Below are 24,783 nucleotides of genomic sequence, written 5' to 3'. Positions count from 1 at the left end.
TTTGTTCAAAAGTAATGGCTTTTTTTTCTTCTTCTTTCTTTCTTTCTTTCTTTCAAAAGAAATTAATTGAAATCAAATAATTTCACAATGTATGCACATGGTGATCATGAGTTTTTAGCTCACCTGGCCTGAAGAACTTTTTTCTTCTTTAACTTTTTCATACAAATCATAAAAGAGTTACAGGATCTTTTGGAAATTTTGGTCAGAAATATGCCGAGGGAAAGAGGTTAAATTTTTTTATAAATGATTGATCATGGCCCCAGGGACCTGTGTGGTGGGGTTGCAAAAGATGAAACCAGTAGGAATGATTGGATTTTGCCCAAATTAAGTCTGAAGCATTGTTGTGTGAAAGGGAATCAATTTTGTATAAATGGTTGGTCGAAGCCCCCTGGAATGTGAAGGGCAGGGCCCAATAGGGGTAATAGAACAAATTCTTTACAAACCTTACTCCTCCTGTAAGAATGATTGGATTTTGCCCTTATTTAGTCAGAAGCAATGTTGGTTGAAATGGAATCATTTTTGTTTAACGTTGGGTCACAGCCCTCTTGGGTGGGAGGGGCGGGGCCAAGTATGTCTAATAGAGCAAGGGGTAATAGAAATTTGTTTGGTGAAAGGAAATCAATTTTGCATAAGCGGTGGGTCTTGACCCCCTGGTTAGGGAGGGCCAGAGCCCAATTGGGGAATAGAGGAGTTCCTTAAAATCCTTCTTCTCCATTAAAAATGATTATATATCACCCAAATTTGGTCAGAGGTATTCTTTGGTGAACAGGAACAAAGTTTGTGTAAGAATTGATTCTCAGTTCCCAGTGGTCTTAAGGGTGGGGCCCAAAAGAGGAAATTTTGCAAGTTCTTTAAAACCTTACTCCTCCTATAAGAATAAATGGATATTGCCCAATTTGTTCTGAAGTATCTTGGGTGAAGGGAACTAAGTTCTGTATAAATGGTGCATCCAGGCCCCAATCGGGGGAGGGGATGGCCCCAGAGTGGGAGGTGTTGGCCCTAGGGAGGAGTGGGATGGGTAGGGGTGGGCCCCATTGGGGGTGGGTGGGAGAAGGACGGGAAGGGGTGAGCCCATTGGAGAAATGTAAGTTCTGAGGGATGGGCCCTATTTTGGAAATGTAAGTTCTTAAGTCCTTCTTCCATACAGGAATATTGTCCCAAGTTTGGTCTGAAGTAATTTGTATGAATAATGAATCTGACCTCTGTTTTACCACTAGGGTGAGACCCAATAGGGAAACAATATCAGAAATTGTTTGTCATATTTGAAATTCTTTATCCAATGGCTGAATAGCTAAATTAGCCAGTGAGGGGTGTAGGCCCCTTGTGCCTATTGTTGATGTTAATAATACTGTTTAGAATATTGGTATAAAACATATTATATTAATATTTAGATTACAAAATTTTTCTTGTTTGCAGGAACTTTCGCCAGAAAGTGGCCTGGAGTCAGTCGACTATAAAAATTGCTGATGAACTCCCAAGAGGTGACGCTTCTACAATTAACTCCATTTTTTACACAGCTGGCCTTGATGAAGTTTTTAAAAGAAACAAGAATGACGATGAATCACTGAGGTAGATCATTATAGGTTTACTGCTGGGTAGCAACTCTATTAAAGTGAAGGTCAAAATATTTGACAATGTTTTGTGTAGACAGACTGATTCTAGTTATCGGTGTATAACTACAATTTTGTAGTATGTTTATGCAATCACTTTTGTGAGAAGGGGAATACAGTAACCATTTTGTCAGCATACATGAATGTGTGATAACATTGTGTACAAGACATCTCAAAATCCAATGAACAGATTTAGTTCTTATTCACACCAAGATCTACACATGATTAGATTCTGAATGTCAAGGTTAAAGGACAAAAGTCACCCTTGACCACAGATTTAGATCAGACGGAAAAAACAATGTGGATGGATTGGATTAGTTGGGGTTGAGGGGGGGATCATATGTGAGTCCCTGCTCACTCTGTTTTCAGACACTAAGCGTCTATAGTCATCACTTGATTTATAATCTGGAACCTTATTATTTCTTCATAAAAATACCCAAAACATACATCTACCTATGCGAGAGGAATGAAGAGTTTTTTTAAACTATTTCGTGAAGTAGCTGATGCTGTTACTTTGCGAATATATGTACAGTTGAATCTCTTTATCTCAATTTCTGTGGGACCATGGGAAATCTTCAAGATAAGTGAGTATTTGATTTATGTGAGTTCGAATGCTTTGTGTAAAATTAGGCAGGGACTCACAAAATGCTTCAATTAAATGGGTCTCTGAATTATACGAGTTCAAGATAAAGAAAATGCTAATATTTCGTAAATAACTTATATCTTCCGAGAGAATTCCTAACTACTTTATGCACATATTGCTATGCCTCTTTTTTGTTTGAAAGAAAATGGTATGCCAATCTCCTACCATTCAAGTTGCCTCCCAATGCCCATCCATTCAAAGTTTCATACACGCTTTGTATATAAAAACATGTGAAAGAGTTGACCTGTTTATTACATATAGAGGCAAAGTGTGGATAACGCATATTACAACACTTAAAAATAAAAACTATTCTTTGGCCTATCAGGGGCTACTCGCTCAAACACTAAACTAAATAAACGTAACTGAAACTGCCAAGTTTACCATATTCCTTGTCATTAAACACTGTTTCTTTTATTGAATTAAATGACTGATCATGAAATGCAAGTGCCTGTGGTAAATAGGGCATTTTGACATGTGGTTTCTTCTGTTTTTTTGTCTTTCTGTACTACTATGCCATTTCCTTCATTCCTTTATTTCAATCCATCATACATAGTGTCTATGAGTGGTCTGAGTGCTTTGATTAGTTTAGTGAATGTGACAAATAACCATGTTCTATTCAAATACATATCCCTACTACCAGTTGAAAATGCATATTTACCTACTTCTACACATATATGCTGTTATTTTTCATTGATTATAAAATCTTAAAATGGCGTGCAAGAAATTGATTTATTTGTATTTGCAGTTGTAATATTGATGCAGTATTGTCAAAATCCTAGTTCAGAAGAGCTTTCATTTTATCACTTATAATATTTGATTAAGGTGAAAGTTCTTGCTTATTGTGATTTAATAAAAAGTGGCAGGTACATAGATCTTTACTATACTCTTTAGGGTTTGAAGCATTGTTGAACAGATTTTTGTAACTCTGAAATTTTTGTTGAATTTTCCTGTACCAGATGGCAGTATTTTGGTTCCTCGGTGGGTATTGTGAGAATCTATCCAGGCCGAGAGTGGTCAACAAACTTTGCTGGCTTTTACAATGATTACGATCCACGTGTTCGTCCCTGGTATATAGCTGCAACCAGTGGTCCAAAGGATGTGGTTATCATTTTAGACTGTAGGTAAGTTTTTCACACAGTAAAGCACAGTAATGATCCAGAAAATTACACGTCATTTCCATAGATTTTAGGCTTAATAGAAATCTTTCAACTTATTGTCACAGCCTTTGGCGTTTGATGTTACTACCTATTCAAGTTTTTTGATATGTTGAAAAATTTCACATGAGTTTACCATGCTACCATGCCATCTTTCAAAACTGTGTTAAGTATGCATACATTTGCTATGAGACAAGCAAATACTATACTGAAAACTTGTCAAAGCTAAACAGACTAGGTGTTCCTGACACTATTCAGATTGAGATAAGTATCAATCACAAACACTCAGGAAGTGGAACACTCTGGAGTTTTGGATCACTGACATGTATTCTTCTTGGTCAAATTAAAAATAACAATGAACAAGTGACAATCAGGGACAGCATAAATACTCCTCAGAACAGAAATGTTGATAAAACATATTTTGAAATATAGACATATTGGAGATGCTGAAACTAGTCTATAAATTGTCCAAAAGTCCAAATTTTGCCTATTGTAGTTCATTTATGCATTATGGGTCTTGTCATCCTGTTAATAGAATTCTTATTTTCATATTCATGCTACATTTGCATAGAAAGATCTAAAAGATCTGGTATTGATCTATAAGGTACAGATTATGCCTTTGAATCCCAATAATAATAAATTTGATGAATGTTTGCTTTTACCTGTCACGGGTACAGCACATCAGGGATGCAAGAATGAATCTGAGTGTGCATTCATAAATTGCAATTCTTAAACGATTAGTATAGAAAAAGTTGAAGAACATATCAGTTTCATCCGTTTAATCATGTATTCTCTTCTGATGTAAAATTTCATGTATCTCTGCTGTTGTGTGAACAACATATTTAGTGCGAAAAATATTATTAGTGTATACGATACAATCTATACTACAGTAGCATATGATTGTGCTGATGATGCAATAACTGGAACATATTAAGATTAGGAAAAAATCTCAATTGGAGCCTTCTTATCAGCCAATCAAAAGACAGGAAACAACATTAAAAATTGATTCTGCTACAAATTGCTTCTGATGAAAGGAAATTCCACTTTTTTATGACTTTTATGATCGATATAGGATAAAAAACTAATATTTTCATAGCTTGTCCATCTGTCTAACGTGTCCTACACATTGTATATCACATACAGTTATAGTGTGAGTCAAGAAACAAGAACAGTACCATTTACAGTACCTGGACTAGAACTTTTGTGTTATCACACGCCATATTATAACTAAAGTCTTATGTATCCTGTTTTAAAGTTTTAATGTACTGCAAGTAGTAATCATTGTTTGAGAACTTGAAATTGTTTCAGTGAATTGAATGTTGAACACAAATCACTGATTTGATAGAAAATGTATTCAGAATTTCAGATTGCTGTTGATAGTTATCTTCTGTAATGGTGTTTGATTGTTTTGAATGTGATTGATTATATTGATTTTAAATAAATCCTTCAAGAAAAGTCCACGTTTTACGGTTTTTACCTACATATATACTTGAATTCGCTGACTGTATTAATATCTTATCAGAGTTAATTTGGCCATTGTTTTCTTTCCAGCTTGTCGATGGCTGGTGAGAAGTTTGCTATAGCAAAAGGTGTGGCTAAAACAGTGATCAACACCCTCACCAAACAGGACTATGTGAATGTGATCTGTGCACGGGCTAGTCATTGGGACGAAGTTGGAAAGTGAGTTGCGTTTTTACCATATTTATTGTGCATAAAACCCAGGGATGTTACTAACACTTGATATCCGACTCAAAAGGGAAATGGGCTTGTAGCAGGACATTTGTAAAAAAAATTTGGTAATCTACTAAAATGCTAACATGTGGATGGGGTTGCATTAAAGTAGGACTCTTCAGCGTAGTCTTATCATTTGTAATGAAAATACATGAATTTTTGTGGGGGAATAGTTTGTATTGATTTCATAAGTACTTTTAATCCACTGATACTTCTGTCCATTAACAGTTTAACTAACTATAAGTAGAATCATTGAGCTATGTTTATCCTCAAAATCAAGTGTCCACGGAATTTTTTTTTTTAAACCAGAAGCTCCACAATAATACAATGTATAATATTTGACAGCATATGTGGATATCTAACAATTCAGAAAATGACATCTGTATACTGGAAATTTGACAATTTCTCTGTTGGAAGGTCATAACAATTACAAGGTTGCAGTTTTAGATATCCGTGTAACAGTTATAAATTACAGAGCAAAATACAGTTGTATTTGAAGTGCATACTTAAATGGGACTGAAATATCCAGGATTTGGAGCAGATCAGTCACATTTTAGTACATTCATTTTACCCCTTTACCTCAAGATCTTCTTCAGGCTTCAACAAGTATTGTTACATTAACAGATGATTGTCAAACCAATCTTTAGTGTAGTAGGAAGTCTAGTTAGGAATTGATTTTTCATGAAACTTTGATTAAATGTCATGTGTTTCAGGTGGAAGTATTTTTCAACTGATGTGTTGAGTTGCCAGACAGAGAGTCTGGTTCCTGCGACCATCGCTCACCGGAAGGATTTGATAGAGAAGATAAAGAAACTCAAAGCTGGGGGTACTAGTGAATTGGAGTAAGTACAGAAATACGTTTGTAGACATAGAATGTCAAGACTTGTTGAAGTCCCTATCTTCAACATGACATTAGTTACAGGATATCCTGTTAGGGTCAAAGAGTTTTGTAATCTTTGTAATTAAAGGATAGAATTTAATGAAGGTGAAGAATTGTAAATCTTTTGAAATTACATTTTGGAGGATATCGAAAGGTAGGAGGATATTCAGTGTTGAAAGACAAATCACAAGGGAAGTTTGATAAAAAAAATCCTTGAAGGCTACATTTTGTTGTCAAAAACTCAAAAGGTTGTAGAATTGTAGAATATCGGTATTTGAGATCAAAGACTCAAACAGTTGGAAATTTGTTCAAGGTTAGTGTAGAAGGCTGAATACAGATATGTTTTTGAATGTTAGGTCAAGGTAACCAAAATCAAACATACTGAAATTCTTGGTATGACAATATCATTTTTTGATTTTTGATTTTAAACTTTTTTGGCATCAATTATATTACTTTGATCAACTTTAGTGTAGTATTTATGCTGATAGACCACAGGAATGCTTGTCATTGTGATGTTGACAACAAAGTTTTGTTTTCATATGAAAGTGACTTGTTTTCAGCTCTAGTATGAATTTCAGTTTGTTACTACTGTATAAGTACTTAATTTAGCACAATCAAATTTTAGCTCATTATCACATTAGGCAAATTGGAGCCATAATGATTTCTTACACCAGTGCTTTATAGTAACAATATACAGAAGAAATAATTAGTGCAATCATATTAATCTTATTTCAGCTTAATTGATTTTTAGCATGATAAATGCTTAAATAAGTTTACTGCTAAAATAAATTTACCACTAAAGTGGAAGATACACATAGTTATAATATTGGTTAACCAAAGGTTCTGTTACTGTCTGTGCCACCATTTGCTAGTAATATCTGGTCATAACTCTCCAAATTCAATGGTGAAGAGGTTTATTAAAGGGTTATCAAGGAAAAAGACCTTATAATCACTTCTGTTATCAAATCTGTATGTATTTAGAATGATGTTCTAGGTTGTAATTGGACATTATTTTGTTTATTTTAGATCCAAAATATTGATTGGGAATTTTTAGATACTTATCATAATTAAAGAAATATAAGGCAATTCTGTCATTTTTCAATTATAAGTCCATCCATTCATCCATCCCTTCGTAGACAATTTCTGTTATTGCTAGTTCTTGAGAAGTACTGGATTCGTCTTTCTCATATTTCATATGTAGGTTCCCCTTGTTCTCTAGTTGTGCCTGTCCAATTTTGGGACTGATAAAAACAACAAAATGGCTGACAAGTGGTTATCTTGGATTTTGTGAATATATTATTGCTATTTCTTGAGAACTACAGCATAGGTCTTTCTCAAATTTCATTTGTAGGTATCCCTTGATCCCTAGTTTGGCCAGCTTGATTTTGGTACTGATCAGAAAAAAAGCGGCCAACAGACGGCCATCTTGGATTTAGATTTTAAAAGATTGTAATCGCTATTCCTTGAGAACTACAGAATAGAACTTTCTCAAATTTCAAGTGTAGGTTTCCCATGATCCATAATCTTGCCTGATTGATTTTGGTACTGATCAGAAAATGATAATGGCCTTCTGGTGGTCGTTTTGGACTTCGCCAAGTAAAGTTTTGTTATCACTATTTCTTGATAAAACTGCATAGTATAGGTTCCTCTTTATCGCCAGTTGGCTCTATAAAGTTTTTGGGACTGACTGTTTGGAAAAATAAAAGGTCTGACAGGTTGCCATCTTAGATTTTACCAAGTAAAGTTTGTTATCCCTATTTCTTAAAAGGAACTGAATAGATCTCTCTCAAATTTCATAGGTAGGTTTTCCTATGTCTCTTGTGCCCATTTGATTTTACATCATACAAAAGTTTTAACATTAAGACTGAATGTTAAGTTATCTTTAAGGTGATATTGTATAAGTATACCAAACAAAGAGTTAATGACCTCTGAGCTTTACTGTCAGAGTTCAACGAAGAAGTTGAAAATCGCCTAATAAAGGGGAAAATGAATTTGGAATAGTTATGAAATTTTTTACATCATATTTAATAAGATGGTTTGTATTGTGTGATCAAGCGATCGGTGTTATAAATAATTTTTCATATCTATTTCAGGAAAGGTTTTGATATTGCCTACGATCTGCTGATGGGTAATGCCAGGACAGGGTGTCAGTCTGTTATTGTGTTTGCTACAGATGGTCAGGAGATGGATGGAGAAAATGTTCGCTGTGGACCAGGTTTGTATTCTACACAATTCTCATATATCCAAGAACATTATATCCTACCATTTATGTACGTAGACATGGGATAAAAATAGGTTTCTGTCAAAAACTATTTGATTTCATGAATAGATGTTAGCTCAATATGTCTACTTATCCTAATTCTAACACTTCATGGATGTAGGAACTCCTAGATTCAGAGTATCTATGGAATCAACAAAAGTAAAACCCCTATGAAAATTAATGATTTTATAGTACGTGAAGAACAATTTTGCTTTCACAGAGTCTCCAAGATGTCATTTGTGTGATCCATGCACCTTTATTTAGTCAAAATTGCAATAAGTCTGATAGATATTCAATACAAGGTATTTGATAGTGTAGTAAAATAAAATATGATAAATATTCAATACAAGGTATTTGATAGTGTAGTAAAATAAAATATGATAAATATTCAATACAAAGTATTTGATAGTGTAGTAAAATAAAATATATGTTTGTGTTGCTAGGCTATTATACAAGGAGTGGGTATGTGCCAGGGCCAGTCTGTAAATATAACTGGACCAAAGTTTTCAATGTGGCTGATGAGAAGAGGAAATATTCTCATCCTGAGGTAAGTTTTGTTCAAACTAACTCTTTATTGAGGTATTGTCAATTGTCATTTTGGAGGATAACGAGGGATATGATATTGTTGCTGTGAGGAAGGTTTATAAGGGACAGTGTGATATTGTGTCTGAGTATACATTGCATACAATGTTCGGGAAAAAACCATTTTGACAAGATTTCACAAAATTGTTCCAATTGTCATTTTCAAAGGTCAAAGGTGAAAGTTACAATTGCTGAATATTGATATGCAACATTCTGTAAAAAAACTGCTTATCCAACGCTAAACCAATTTTAATCAGACTCAATTGTTCCTTATATCTGCTCTAGGCCCAGGTTAAGTGTCAAGATCATATAAACATGAGAGATCAAAGTCCTGGTAAGAGTTAAAATAACACATTTCAGGATTCTTTACATCAGGCTCTAATATATTGGTCTGACTGAAGTTTCAGGGTCTCAATTCGTGTTCTTAAGTCAAAAATCAGGGTCACAACAGCTGAATATTCTTTTTTTCCCTGCAGCATTTGGGAAAAACTGCTCCACAGATGTTCAATGAGACATTACACAATTGTTTTATACAATTTGGTGTAGGTTTATAGGTTCAGGTCATGGCAGCTTAATGTACTAAAATGGGTACACATTGTGTCTTCCACATACTAGGTTCAGTCCTAAACACACTTCAAACGATTGTTCCAAACATAAAGCTCTGCATAAGTTAAAGTCAAATGTAGAGGTCTTGGTCATGTTCAAAGATGATTGATGTTAATTTCATAAATCAGATTTTGAGGTTGTGTAACTGCACACAGAGGTTCTTCATATCAAATTACAAACCAGTCAGATTAACATTAGTATTCAAGATTGTGAATCACCAACAATACCAAAATGTAAGTACAATGGTGATGATAGCAGAATTACCTAAACTAAATACTGGCAGGGTCTCTGGTCACATTCTACAACATAATTGAATTTTAATAATTTTAGGGCTTGCTACTAGGAATATAAACACCATACAAACAAATCATAATTTAATGTCATAGCAACACATCAAGTTTGTTGCATTATTTCTGCAAACATCAGGAAAATGGTTGGTTATTGTGATGGAATACCCCACTATATGCAGTACCTGTGATCATTTTATGTTCTATAGGGTATCAAAAGTTGGGGACTGGATTATATTTAGTGCTCCAGTCCTCTAAAGTTTGGCCATCATTGCTGCCATCTTAAAAAACATATTGAGCTGGAAACTGTTTGGATGTTAAGAAAAAGAAGCTGACAAAATGTTTGAAATGTTAGCCATGTCAGACAAGTGGCACAATCATGGTTTCCCTAAACATGAACAATTGTAAACTTCTTTTTGAGTTGGGGTTTAGCTCAATCTTTGCATGAAATGTCCTTACAAAGTGTTGTTATTTTTATTTTTTGGGTAAGTCCAAAATCTTATTTGTCTGCCATGGCTACCATATTCAAAAACACTAAACCTCTTCTTAACTGATGCTGTTGTGCTGGAGATAGGTTGGTATATTAAAGGAAGTAAGCTGCAAAGCATTGTTAATTTTCGTGTTGGTTTGAGTCCTATATAACCTCATGACTACCATCTTAAAAAGCACATTTTCAAATCAACTTTTCTGTGGTTCCAGTGGTGCCATGCCATTGAGCTGAAATTTTGTAGGAATGTGGAGAAGCTTAATTGATGAGTGTTGGTGCTTTCCTTTTTTCTTTACTTCTAAAATACAGTGAACCTTACAGTCATTAATAATTGTACCCACTACTACAACTTCTGTAATAGTCAGAGGACTTTTAAGGCCTATCATTAAGATTCACATGGGCCTCTCATTTCCACTGTAGTAGTTATTTGTGGTTGTATTGAATCCTTGAAAATGGCATTAAATAAAAACCTTCGAAGATTGCAGTCTTTCATGTATAATACTTGTTACTGGTAACTTTCATTGTTATACCCAAATAATTGTCATTCTTTATCACAAAGCAGTATTCAGGTGAATGCACAGCATTGATGTAGACGCTTTATGGTTGATTAAATATCACTAGTTTTGTATCAGTGGCTTCAACTGAATTTTGGTTTCTGCCTTTTTTTTGGAAAAGTTACATGATGCTTTGTGAAATGTGCTGTATCTCCATTCCAAATATTTTATAAATAGGTATAAAAATTTCAGGCGGTTTTTACCGCATTCCAAACAGTTTGTTCAGGAATCGAAGTTCATTCCTTGAAATTACTCTTTTGATTAAAGCATAGAGCACATGAAAAGCTTGCATCCTTATCAGATGGGCATGTTATATGTTTTTGTCTCTAGAGAGGTCTAGAACAATACAGTTCACAGTATGTGAATTTCATGCAAATTTAATTGCAAATGATCATGTAATGTAGCACTACTTGAGTTTGTATTGCGTTCTCTGCAGCACAAGTCTCTAGGCAAGTGCACACTAGTGTTATTGATTGAAGTCATTAAAACTAGGGTTTGTTTGTGTTAAATTGGTGAATTCTTGTATCCTATTGTCACTATAGTAATATATAATCCTTTTTTAGTGAATCTGGTGAGGAAAATTTCCCTTTACCTAAATCTGTAGACCAGAAAACCTTTATGTCACAAATTCCAAGGCAGTCTCTAGAGTGTTAGATGGATGTATGATCAGGTGATGATCTGCGGTATGTGGTTCAATTCCAACATGGGAAACTTTGCCTTTCTCAAGCAGTTGGGAACAAAGTCAATTCTGTACTGTCATGGTTGTGTCCAAGACAATTTTTCAGATTGGTTCCTGATAGCATTTAACAGGCCTCCCTCATGATGTTCACAAAGACAGCTACCAGCTCTTGGAGTAATATTTCACTTCAATAAAACACACGAATAAACAAAATTAAAAACAGCAGTATAAATTACTATATATACTGTGCTGGGTTTGTTATCTAAAAGTTTATTGTACAATTGGGTATGGCTCTTGGCAGAAACAATACAAGTGTGATTACCATGCATCACAGTAGCAAAGAAAAACATACAGGCTGTTGTTTGATTGATCTTCCTCGAAATAAAACATTTCTTGTGATATAAAACCATCAGTTTGAATACTTGACTACCGAAATTTATAGTGCATCCACCGTGTTATTTGATAATGAAACATGTAGATAATTTATCTGTACCACTGTTATACATATACTATATTTGTTTTCATAAGGATTTATCTACACAGTTTTGTTAAGTCATAGCAAAGGCTTGTCTTACATTACAATTGTAGATACAGTATTGTTCAAGGTAATTATTGTCTTAAGACATGCAAATAGAGAATCTTTGTTAAAGGTCTTCATAGTTACAAATGTAGAACCAGTTTTTGTTCATGGTATATATTGATACAAATGTAGAACCAGCTTTGTTCATGGTCTGTAGTGATACAAATGTAGAACCAGTTTTTGTTCATGGTATGTATTGATACAAATGTAGAACCAGTTTTTGTTCATGGTATGTATTGATACAAATGTAGAACCAGCTTTGTTCATGGTCTGTAGTGATACAAATGTAGAACCAGTTTTTGTTCATGGTATGTATTGATACAAATGTAGAACCAGCTTTGTTCATGGTCTGTAGTGATACAAATGTAGAACCAGTTTTTGTTCATGGTCTGTAGTAATACAAATGTAGAACCAGCTTTTGTTCATGGTCTGAAAAACAATTCTGTTCAAGGCCTGTCGAGTTTCAAATGTATAACAAGTTTTTTAAGATGATATGTGTCTTGTAGCCATCACCCAGATCTAGCTATTTATAGACTTGACTGAAGTTTACATATCAAAAAGACCCAATAACACACATATACCTCTGAAAAAAGGATGTAAAATGTGTTTGGAAATTAGTTCATGAAGTAGTTGCTGCTGTAATTTTTGTAAATACATGTATTTATTTTGTGATAAGGTCTTTATTCCAAGACATTATTAAAAAGATATTAATACATTTTCGATTATTCTATGGAGGAAGTCTTACATAGATAATCATACATATTTGATCACCACAGACTTCCGAGCTAAAGTTTCTGACATGATTCATCAAATAGATGTTTGAAATATTTTTCATTTTTGATAGAAAATTATATATATGATTACAATAAATTTATTGAAAAGTTTGTGAAAACTTTAATATGAAACAACACCGACTAGTGTAGAGTTAGGTTTTATGAGTTGTGGTAAGCTTAAACAACAATGGCAAAAAAACAATCAAGAGTTTGAAAGATATATTGCTTAAAGAAATAAACTTTGGTTGGCAAACTACACAGATGTGAACAGAGCAGTCTGTAGATTGCGTAATTGAATTGTGCTTATAAAGGTTAATCATTTTATATTTTTTATAGTAGTGACAGCTCTGATTATGTATTTATGTTTTGTCAATGTTTATTGCCCTAATTATGAATTTACAGCATATCATGAAGGGCATGTTTAAAGGCTTGGACAGCTAATAGGCCTTTAGGAATTTTAATGGTGCTTTTTTCGTCATTGTGTGGCATGCATTGTACATAAACTCTTTCTTACCCTACTCCTCTTTTATACCTGGATGGATCTCAACAAAATTTGATCTGATGCATTGTTTGGTGAGGGTTATCATTTCTTAAATTCAGAATTTTGATTTGACCCATAGGGGTTGAGATACAAGGACCCAAAGGGGGAAGTGCTGAAATTAAATTAAAAACATTACTCCTTTCTGCCTGGGTGGATTTCAACAAGCTTTGGCCTTATTGAACTGTTAGAGTATGCAATTATTTGTTAAATTCAGAAATTTGATCTGACCCCTAAGTACTTTAGGGCAGTCACAAGGAAGGAATTATCAACTCATTTTCCATTGAATTGAATCTATTGTGCAGTTGTTGTTGATTGTATCAAGGAAATAAAGGCATGATTGGTTTATATTTTGACTCAGAAATGAACAAGTTTATAGATCTTGGATTTGATGCAATAATTGATACATAGAGATTTTATTGGAAGGAGTCCAGAAAAACACAGCTCCTAGCTTCAGGGGTTTGAATTAGGCCTATAGCTTGTATACTTCTTCTTTCTGTTTTCACCTTCACCAATACTAATGACTCTGTGGAGACTATAGTGACGCTTTGGTTTCTAGCCAGACACTCTACCAATAGACTAAAGAGAAATCCACACAAGCTAAGGCTAGAAAGGTGACCATGTCTGCCCTCAACTTCTACAACTTTTAGTATCAGTAGAACTCATCAGTTTAAAAACATACACTTTGTATTTTAGATCTAATAATGTGTAATGCTCAAACAAACTATGGAGTGATGAAATGTTATTGGTTACTTTTATATAAGATGATTTAAAAGAATAAGAAAAACCAAAAGTTAAACAAGCAAGTAATTGATCAGTTACTAGCCAGTTAATTGATCATCGATGTTGAAATCTCAACCTATCTCTATATACACAAGAAAATATTCAAACCTGCAGTGGCCTATAACCATGCACTACATTGATAGTCACACTTGATTCGGCATGGTCAGTTATTACTTGTCCAATCATACTCATCCATCATAATGATCATATGAAGATCTTATCATAACCATATGTCCTGAATCTTCATATTATGTATGTATAAACAGGGTGACCAATCACTCAACATTTAATGCCATTCCATATTGATATATCACTTCCTTTATTTCAATATACATCATACACAGCATCTATGAGTATCCTCAACACTTTGATTGTTTATGGTCTGTAGTGATACAGATGTAGAACAAATTTTTGTTCATGGTCTCAAGAACCATTCTAGGTTCAAAGTCTGTAGAGTTACAAATTTAGAACCAGTTTTTGTTCATGGTCTGTAGTGATACAAATGTAGAACCAGTTTTTGTTCATGGTATGTATTGATACAAATGTAGAACCAGCTTTGTTCATGGTCTGTAGTAATACAAATGTAGAACCAGTTTTTGTTCATGGTATGTATTGATACAAATGTAGAACCAGCTTTGTTCATGGTCTGTAGTAATACAAATGTAGAACCAGTTTTTGTTCATGATCTGTAGTGATACAAATGTAGAACCAGTTTTTGTTCATGGTCTGTAGTGATACAAATGTAGAACCAGTTTTTGTTCATGGTCTGTAGTGGTACAAATGTAGAACCAGTTTTTGTTCATGGTATGTATTGATACAAATGTAGAACCAGCTTTGTTCATGGTATGTATTGATACAAATGTAGAACCAGTTTTTGTTCATGGTCTGTAGTGGTACAAATGTAGAACCAGTTTTTGTTCATGGTATGTATTGATACAAATGTAGAACCAGTTTTTGTTCATAGTCTGTAGTGATACAAATGTAGAACCAGTTTTTGTTCATGGTCTGTAGTGATACAAATGTAGAACCAGTTTTTGTTCATGGTCTGTAGTGATACAAATGTAGAACCAGTTTTTGTTCATAGTCTGTAGTGATACAAATGTAGAACCAGTTTTTGTTCATAGTCTGTAGTGATACAAATGTAGAACCAGTTTTTGTTCATAGTCTGTAGTGATACAAATGTAGAACCAGTTTTTGTTCATGGTCTGTAGTGGTACAAATGTAGAACCAGTTTTTGTTCATAGTCTGTAGTGATACAAATGTAGAACCAGTTTTTGTTCATGGTCTGTAGTGATACAAATGTAGAACCAGCTTTGTTCATGGTCTGTAGTGGTACAAATGTAGAACCAGTTTTTGTTCATGGTCTGTAGTGGTACAAATGTAGAACCAGTTTTTGTTCATGGTCTGTAGTGGTACAAATGTAGAACCAGTTTTTGTTCATGGTCTGTAGTGATACAAATGTAGAACCAGTTTTTGTTCATAGTCTGTAGTGGTACAAATGTAGAACCAGTTTTTGTTCATAGTCTGTAGTGATACAAATGTAGAACCAGTTTTTGTTCATGGTATGTATTGATACAAATGTAGAACCAGTTTTTGTTCATGGTCTGTAGTGATACAAATGTAGAACCAGTTTTTGTTCATGGTCTGTAGTGATACAAATGTAGAACCAGTTTTTGTTCATGGTCTGTAGTGATACAAATGTAGAACCAGTTTTTGTTCATGGTCTGTAGTGATACAAATGTAGAACCAGCTTTGTTCATGGTCTGTAGTGATACAAATGTAGAACCAGTTTTTGTTCATGGTCTGTAGTGATACAAATGTAGAACCAGTTTTTGTTCATGGTCTGTAGTGATACAAATGTAGAACCAGTTTTTGTTCATGGTCTGTAGTGATACAAATGTAGAACCAGTTTTTGTTCATGGTCTGTAGTGATACAAATGTAGAACCAGTTTTTGTTCATGGTCTGTAGTGATACAAATGTAGAACCAGTTTTTGTTCATGGTCTGTAGTGATACAAATGTAGAACCAGTTTTTGTTCATGGTCTGTAGAGTTAAAAATGTAGAACCAGTTTTTGTTCATAGTCTGTAGAGTTAAAAATGTAGAACCAGTTTTTGTTCATAGTCTGTAGAGTTAAAAATGTAGAACCAGTTTTTGTTCATAGTCTGTAGAGTTAAAAATGTAGAACCAGTTTTTGTTCATAGTCTGTAGAGTTAAAAATGTAGAACCAGTTTTTGTTCATGGTCTGTAGAGTTAAAAATGTAGAACCAGTTTTTGTTCATAGTCTGTAGAGTTAAAAATGTAGAACCAGTTTTTGTTCATAGTCTGTAGAGTTAAAAATTTAGAACCAGTTTTTGTTCATAGTCTGTAGAGTTAAAAATGTAGAACCAGTTTTTGTTCATGGTCTGTAGTGATACAAATGTAGAACCAGCTTTGTTCATGGTCTGTAGTGATACAAATGTAGAACCAGCTTTGTTCATGGTCTGTAGTAATACAAATGTAGAACCAGTTTTTGTTCATGGTCTGTAGTGATACAAATGTAGAACCAGTTTTTGTTCATGGTCTGTAGTGATACAAATGTAGAACCAGTTTTTGTTCATGGTCTGTAGTGATACAAATGTAGAACCAGTTTTTGTTCATGGTCTGTAGTGATACAAATGTAGAACCAGTTTTTGTTCATGGTCTGTAGTGATACAAATGTAGAACCAGTTTTTGTTCATGGTCTGTAGAGTTAAAAATGTAGAACCAGTTTTTGTTCATAGTCTGTAGAGTTAAAAATGTAGAACCAGTTTTTGTTCATAGTCTGTAGAGTTAAAAATGTAGAACCAGTTTTTGTTCATAGTCTGTAGAGTTAAAAATGTAGAACCAGTTTTTGTTCATAGTCTGTAGAGTTAAAAATGTAGAACCAGTTTTTGTTCATGGTCTGTAGAGTTAAAAATGTAGAACCAGTTTTTGTTCATAGTCTGTAGAGTTAAAAATGTAGAACCAGTTTTTGTTCATAGTCTGTAGAGTTAAAAATTTAGAACCAGTTTTTGTTCATAGTCTGTAGAGTTAAAAATGTAGAACCAGTTTTTGTTCATGGTCTGTAGTGATACAAATGTAGAACCAGCTTTGTTCATGGTCTGTAGTGATACAAATGTAGAACCAGCTTTGTTCATGGTCTGTAGTAATACAAATGTAGAACCAGCTTTTGTTCATGGTCTGTAGTGATACAAATGTAGAACCAGTTTTTGTTCATGGTCTGTAGTGATACAAATGTAGAACCAGCTTTGTTCATGGTCTGTAGTGATACAAATGTAGAACCAGTTTTTGTTCATAGTCTGAAGAACTGTTTTATGTTCAAGACCTGTAGAGTTTCAAATGTAAAATCAGTATCTGTTTATGGTATTTAGTGATACAAATGTAGGATCTGTCTTTTGTCATGATATTTATTTTTCAGAGTCTCTGTTCAAGGCTTTGTAATTACAAAGATGATCTTTATCATCTGTACATTAAACTGCTAATATTTTTGTATTACAGCCCCGTATATTCAGCTACTTGATTAAGGACCCTGATGAGTCATTCCCTGGGACACTGGCCTGCTCCCATCGAGGAAGCTTGGTTAAACTGATGAATGGACAGAGTCTCATATCACAGATGAACAACTACTTTGAATTTCTGTTTGGCAATGCTAAGAACACCAATGCTTTTTGGACATCCCCCTATCTGGATGCCTGGGACCTAGGTATCATGGTGACACATGCGATTCCTGTCATGAGTAGTGATGGAAAGTAAGTTGAATGACATTTATAAACTATAGAAGGAAGAGATAAAATTTTAACAGAAACACTTTTTTTCCCTGTTTTACTATCTGCTAGTTTTTCAGAAATTTCTTGAAATTTGTCTGTGGTTGGTCATTTGTCTGTTGTTCATCCATCTTTTACCAATATTTGATATGCCTGTTTCTACAGAAGTACTCAAAAGATCATTCTAAAATTTGGTTCACCTTGATGCCTATTTTTGTGTTATTTGTTTTTGGACAGATTAGAAACTTAATATGCTGACAAGCAGCCATCTTGGATTTTGTTAGTTAAAGCTATTATTGCTATTTCTTTTTAAGAAGTGGATGGATGATTTTCAAGTTTCATACATAGGTTGCCCTTGGTTGCTAATTGGTCATTGTCTCTTTTGGGAATAAAAAAGTTAGCATAGCTTATAGTCAGCCATCTTTAATTTTGACAGTTATGGTTTGTTATCACTATTTCTCAATAAGTGCTAGATTGATCATTCTCAAATTCCATATGTTGGGTTCCCATGGTCTGTAATAGTGTATTTAATATTTTGGGATAGACTGATATAAACAAGTGGCTAACAGGTGTCCATCCTGGATTTTGACCCTTGTAGTTTGTTATTTCTATTTTGTGAAGCACTGATAGGATAATACTTTTCCTATTTCATAAGTAGGTTTCCATTGGACTAGTGCTCTGCGATGTCCTCTTTGATACTAATCAGAAACATATCACAGTCGATAGACACCCATCTTGAAATTTTACAGATATAGATTGTTACTATTTTTTAATATCTACTGGATGGATCTCTCTCAAATTTCATGAGTAGGTTCCGTTCGGTTGCTATTTGTGTATTTTCCATTTTATTTGAACAATCAGAATGGCTAACTACCAACCATCTTTGACTTGATAGTTATGGATCAGTCGTTAATTCTTGAAAGGCATTAGTTGAAAACACAATTTTCAAATTTTATATGTAAGCTACTCTTGCAGTATCTAGTTTGGAACTGATTAGAAAATCAAATGGTCAAGAGGCGGTCTTGTTGAATTTTGACATTTGTGATTTGTTATCACTGTACTTTGAGAGGTACAGGCAGGATGATTCTTCACTTTCATATATAGGTTTCCCTTGGTCGGCAGATGTATTGTATCCAATTTTAAACATCTGAGAAATACAAAATGGCTGCCAAGTGGTCGTCTTGGATTTTGATAGCTATATTATGTTACCAATATTTCATCAAGAATGAAGATATGATAGATTATTATGAAATTACATATGTAGGTCGATTTTGATCCCTAGTTGTGTATTATTTATTTGTTTGATCAGAAAAATATAAATGGCTTAGATAATGACATTTATAATTCATCAATATTTCTTTAGAAGTAAAGGATGGATAATTTCCAATGTTTTTTTATGTTACTACCCTTTGTAGGGTAGAACCTCTTATAACATAATCAGCAGAAGATGTAAGTGTGATGTTTCGATAACTACACTGTCACTTTCAACTGATAAATGACCAGCGTGAGGCATAGTAGCACTGCTGTGTACTGTAATTCTATCTGCACTACAGTAGAACATAATGTGACGAGTTGGTAAAAAGATTAGAGAAAAAAAATACAAAAAATGGTAACAAAGTACTGTAGTCAATTCAGCTACGCTTTCTTTAACACTTGGTCATAGATGTGTGAGAGTGTTTGGCACATCGTTTATTTGGATACGGTATCCACTTAGTCAATAGATTTTACACAGTAATACCTTATTCACTGACAGTATACTACTCAGGACCTATTTCAGAGATATTTACAAGCTAATTTTTGTTTCTACAGAAATATTGGGGTAGTTGGTGTGGATGCCACCTTGGATGAGATTGAGAACTTCCTTACCAAACATCAATGGGGAACTGTGTACTCCTTCCTTATTAACAACAAAGGGGAGACAATCTACCATCCAAGACTCAAACCAAGTACCAATGTAAGTGTACAGATGTTGATTTACCTGTGAAATCTTATTACTCATACAAAGAAGATTAAGGAAATATTTTGTAATTGAATGAAGAAAACTGATACAGACATTCCCAACATAGCAATTGTTCGAAGGGATTTTGACCTCTAAAAAGGTAAATCCTTCATGGTCTTTATCAACATTTTTATTTCAATTTAAAATAATAGTCATATGTAAGAAAAGTTTGTCTGATATTAAAAAACGACAAAAAACAAAACAAAAAACAAAAAATGATTACACCAATGCATTTTCAGTGTCAAAAATTAATTATTCATTTACACTTCACACAAACATCTTTATTATATAATCTGAGAGTGGAGTCTGATCTGGGACCTAGACTTGATAGCATGGTAATCTAGGTATAATTTTTAGGTACCTTTTCAAAGCCCCTAAACACGAACCTAGAACTCAGAAAGTTTTAAGAAATTAAAAAGCAAAAAAATAATTTTTAATAAGAAAGAAAAACACTATTTTGCTTTTCAAAAACTTCATTTGAGTGTATTCTTGTTGAATTATTTTAATGATGTCAAGGTAATTAAAGTTTTACAACTGATAAAATAAAAATTGTCCACTAGATTTGATAATAAAGCTGGAGATACACTATTGGGTGATCTGAAATATAGCAAGAGTATTGGGATATTTGCTTCATCGCTGATGATACCTTTCATGGTAAAACATGCTGTTGTAATATCCCCAATTTCCATATAATCCATGTCGTTGTATCTCACAGTGATCTCCCTTTAATTGGCAATCATTGTATAATTGTCCACAATTTGTATAAGCCATCTTTTATGAAGAAACGCACAATTTATTGTATTTAGGCGCTTTTTCACAAAGTCAAACTAACATAGTTTAATAAACACAAGTATATATATTTTTTTCTTTTCTTCATTAAAAATTCACAGAAAATTCCAGATAGTGACCAACAGCAAATTGTTCTGGTGTAGTATCTTCAGATATGCATTTCATGTCCTCATACATATTCAATATATACAACTTCCTCACGGTTTGTGTTGTATGAAAGATGTAAGTGCACAAAGCTGTATATTTGCTGGTACCTAACTACAGCCTGAAAGAGCTGGCACCTAAGTATATATGATATGTAATCATTAAGATGAATACCTTAAATAGTGTATATATAACTATATTTCCTGTCCAAGGTTAATAAATAAAGATTAATTGAGTGTTAATTTCTTTCCAAACTCTATGATGTCCATTATTCCTGATCCTTTTTTATTTACTCTGTCACTCTACATATCTTATTTATCAGTCCTATCCAAATCATTGACCATTCATATATGTCATTTGGTAACTTGTAAGCACATTGCCCTATAATATACACAATGCATGCAGATTTACACTATTAATCATGTAATAGGAAAAAGTAAAGAAAAATGTCCTCAGCCCCCATCTGGTATCATACTAGCAGCTCTTACTCAAAAAGTAAATAGCATACTGCTGGACTAACAGGAAATCCCATCTTGTCGAGACTCATTATATGATCGAAACATTCTGCTTCCTCAAACAAGTGGTTTTATGCCTGTTCATAGAATAGATGTGTTTTATGGAGTTGTCTGTGCATACTTATTTTTATATCTTATTTCATTCAGTTTTCAATTTTCAAAATTTGTTATTAAAGAACTTTTTGCAGTAGACTGAAATCAGGTGTTTCAGACTTTCTGTATGGGGGCTGTGAAAATTCTGTTTGACGAGCATCAGGTTTTCAGCCCCAGGTGAAGATCTGAGGTAGTTTGTTTGATCACTAGCTACACAGAACAGTATGTTTTTTACTGTCCTGGTTGAGCCATTGGCAAGACACTTTATTCCTATTGCTCTGGTTAACATGTGGTTAGCTTCTCACATGTTCATTGAAAATGCTGCCACCTACGACAAAAACAATGGCCCTGGCTGTTTAGAGGATGTTAGAACTGACTATGCAAACAAACAAAGCAAACAAGCTGTGCTCTATACATCTATTTCGGATTTTGACATTTAATTTGTTTTTTTATTTTTCTTTGTTTTGAGCCCACCATCATCAGGTGGTGGGCTATTCAAATTGTTCTGCATCCCGGTCCGTTTGTCCGTCTTTCGTAAACAATTTTTGTTATTGCTATTTCTTGAGAAGTCATCGATGGATCTTTCTCAAATTTCATTTGTAGGTTCCCCCTGGTCTCGAGTTGTGCCCATTTGATTTTGGATGTGATAAAAAAAACAAAATGGCCGACAGGCGGCCATGTGGTATTTTAACTTTGAAAGTTTGTTATTGCTATTACTTGAGAAATACTTGTAGGATCTTTCTTAAATTTCATATGTAGGTTCCCTTGGTCCCTAGTTGTGCCAATTTGATTTTGGGACTGATCAGAAAAACATCAGCCAATTAGATTTTGACTTCAGATGTTTGTGATCAATATTTCTTGAGAACTATTGTATAGATCTTTCATAAATTTGGTGTATAGGATTCTTTAGGTCCCTAGTTGTTCCTATTTGACTTTGGGACTGATCAGAAAAAGAAAATGGCCCACAAGCAGCCATCTTGAATTTTGCCTGGTAAAGATTCTTATTGCTATTTCTGAAGAAGTACTGAATGGATATCTCTCAAATTTCATATGTATGTTCTCTTTGGTCTCTCCTTGTGCTCATTTGCTTTTGGGACTGAACAGAAGAAAAAAATGGCTTTCAGGTGGCCATTTTGGATTTGGCAGATAAAGATAATCATTTATTTCTGCAAAGGAATATTCAAATATCTTAGCATTAAGAGCAAAAACCGAGAAGAGAATAGAAAAGAAGGGAAAAGATCCAACTTTCAAGGAACATATAAAGATCAGACAATGGTGGGAACCAAGATCCCTCTGGGATCTCTTGTTTTTTATCTTTCTTTAAAAAATCGATTGAGGGATCTTTTTTGAAGAATTCACAGGACAGGTACTTTGGTTTGGGCTTTAGTTGTCTTATAAACAAAAGATGAGTTCTCTTTTAAAAACTTTTTTATTATCACTTATGAAGTTTGTTTACAGTATTTTTTCCATGTTCAATTGGTACAGTTCTAGTTATAAGGTTTAACAACATTTTCACTTTTATAGGGCTTTTTCAATGTCAGGTATTTTTGACATGACTACTAAAAACATTTTCCTTGCATAGAACCAGTGAAGATCACCATTATGGTAAGCACCATGATATCTCAGGGAAAGTTACATGGTGTTGGAGATCTGGGGATAGCTCATGGTAGTTGATTCCTCTTAGGTCTTTTGGTGACAATGAAATCTTTGATGGTGATGGGGATCAGGGGATTGCTTGATCCCACTGGGTTCTCTTAATGGTACTTTATAAAGATACAAGGTGGAGGGAATCAAGAGATTGCTTCATATAGTTGATCCCTTCTGGGATCTCTTTATGTTTCTGAAGTTTATGGTGGTTGCTGTGGGATCTGAGGACTATATATAGCTGTTTAATGCAGTTGATCCCTAGTCTGGGGTCTCTAAATCATACTGAAGGTTAATAGTAGTACGGATCTCGGGATTGTTTCAGATGAAATTTCCTTGCTTTCATGCAAGTACACACTTCAAAATTATTATATAACATACCAAAACTAGTAACTCTCATCTTGATTTTGTGTAAACTATCAAACAGGAATTTCTGTAATATTGTATAATATCTATCCTGTTTATCACATTTCTATGATAAGAAATGGGATTTGGTTGGCATTATCGAAAACCCAAGAGTTCCACTTTTGATGTGTAAGTCTTGTTTGTATTTTTGGAATGTGTTATGATAAAATAGGTGATTCATTATAATGCATTAGGTTCTTTAAAGATATATTGCTTTGCTGATACATATGAGGAATACATAATTCTCGTTTGTACTTTTGGAATGTGTTATGATAAAATAGGTGATTCATCATTGGGCTTTAGGTTCTTTAAAGACATGTTGCATTGCCAATACATATGAGGAATACATATTCAAAAGATGAATTTGGGTCGCCACATGATGTATATGATCTTGCATAAAAAAGGCATAGTTATACAGTAGGACACATTCCACAGGATGAGAAGGAAAATAGTGGAACCCTTGAATTTATAACAGAGACATGTACCTTCAAATATGCTTGATAATTTAGTTTTAAACATACACCTTGGTATATATGTTGTTGCAAAGTTTTCCAACAAATATTAGTTGTGAATCCATAAAGTTGACATTGTTTGTAGTCTGTATTGCATGTGATGAGCAAAATATCCATAATCTCAAGTTAGCATTTCTTTTGATTTAGGAAAATCACTTGTAAATTAGAAAAAAAATAAGGAAATGAAGATTGATAGACTACAAAAATGAATTTATGATGATGATATCAATGTCAAATATGCATTAAAAGAAAAAAAAAAAAAAAAAACATTGGTCGGAATTGCAGTCCAAAGCATTCTAGCACACATCTACAGTGTATGTTAATTTCATGACATGTTCTTGGTTCTGAAATTATCTTTTTTTATTAAAAGATCTATATGTCCTAAGTTAATGTAAAATATGAGAAGGAGTAAACTTTGAAGTCTTTTTAACTTGAATCCTTTTTCCTGAATTTTTTGGAGGGCTGCATGTACATTTTCTTCAATGTATGTAAAAATGATTAAAAGTGTATCATGTTGTTTAACTATATTCATAAGTGAAAAAAAAATGCTTTTGATGATTTCAGCTTCTTGAAGATCCGATCTTTATTCCTATTTCACAACTTGAGACCGACATTGATAGGAATCCAGCTGAATTTAGCCTGATAGAACAAGACATGAGGCAGGGAAAAACCGCACATAAACATATACCAAAGTCTAAAGATGGGAAAGCTAGGGTAAGTCTCTGTTACCAAAAAAACATTTATTTTGATTG

At 33.8% G+C, this 24,783-nt stretch overlaps 1 protein-coding gene across 1 annotated transcript in view; it reads left to right on the top strand.

The window, feature by feature from the left end:
* The window catches only part of LOC132562650 (voltage-dependent calcium channel subunit alpha-2/delta-2-like), a 50,493-nt gene that overhangs the window by 9,100 nt on the left and 16,610 nt on the right, over positions 1-24,783 (top strand). Inside the window, exons 5-13 of the mRNA XM_060227405.1 lie at positions 1,417-1,569; positions 3,210-3,374; positions 4,959-5,087; positions 5,852-5,980; positions 8,112-8,233; positions 8,722-8,825; positions 17,665-17,915; positions 19,740-19,884; positions 24,596-24,745. Of these exons, the coding sequence (XP_060083388.1) occupies positions 1,417-1,569; positions 3,210-3,374; positions 4,959-5,087; positions 5,852-5,980; positions 8,112-8,233; positions 8,722-8,825; positions 17,665-17,915; positions 19,740-19,884; positions 24,596-24,745 (1,348 nt within the window). The remainder of the gene's footprint in view (positions 1-1,416; positions 1,570-3,209; positions 3,375-4,958; positions 5,088-5,851; positions 5,981-8,111; positions 8,234-8,721; positions 8,826-17,664; positions 17,916-19,739; positions 19,885-24,595; positions 24,746-24,783) is intronic.

The sequence above is a fragment of the Ylistrum balloti genome, unplaced genomic scaffold (assembly GCF_031769215.1).
Source record: "Ylistrum balloti isolate Yb309-2 unplaced genomic scaffold, AGI_CSIRO_Ybal_v1 Utg371472, whole genome shotgun sequence".
Lineage (NCBI taxonomy): Eukaryota > Metazoa > Mollusca > Bivalvia > Pectinida > Pectinidae > Ylistrum > Ylistrum balloti.
This window is presented reverse-complemented; position numbering and strand designations above follow the sequence as displayed.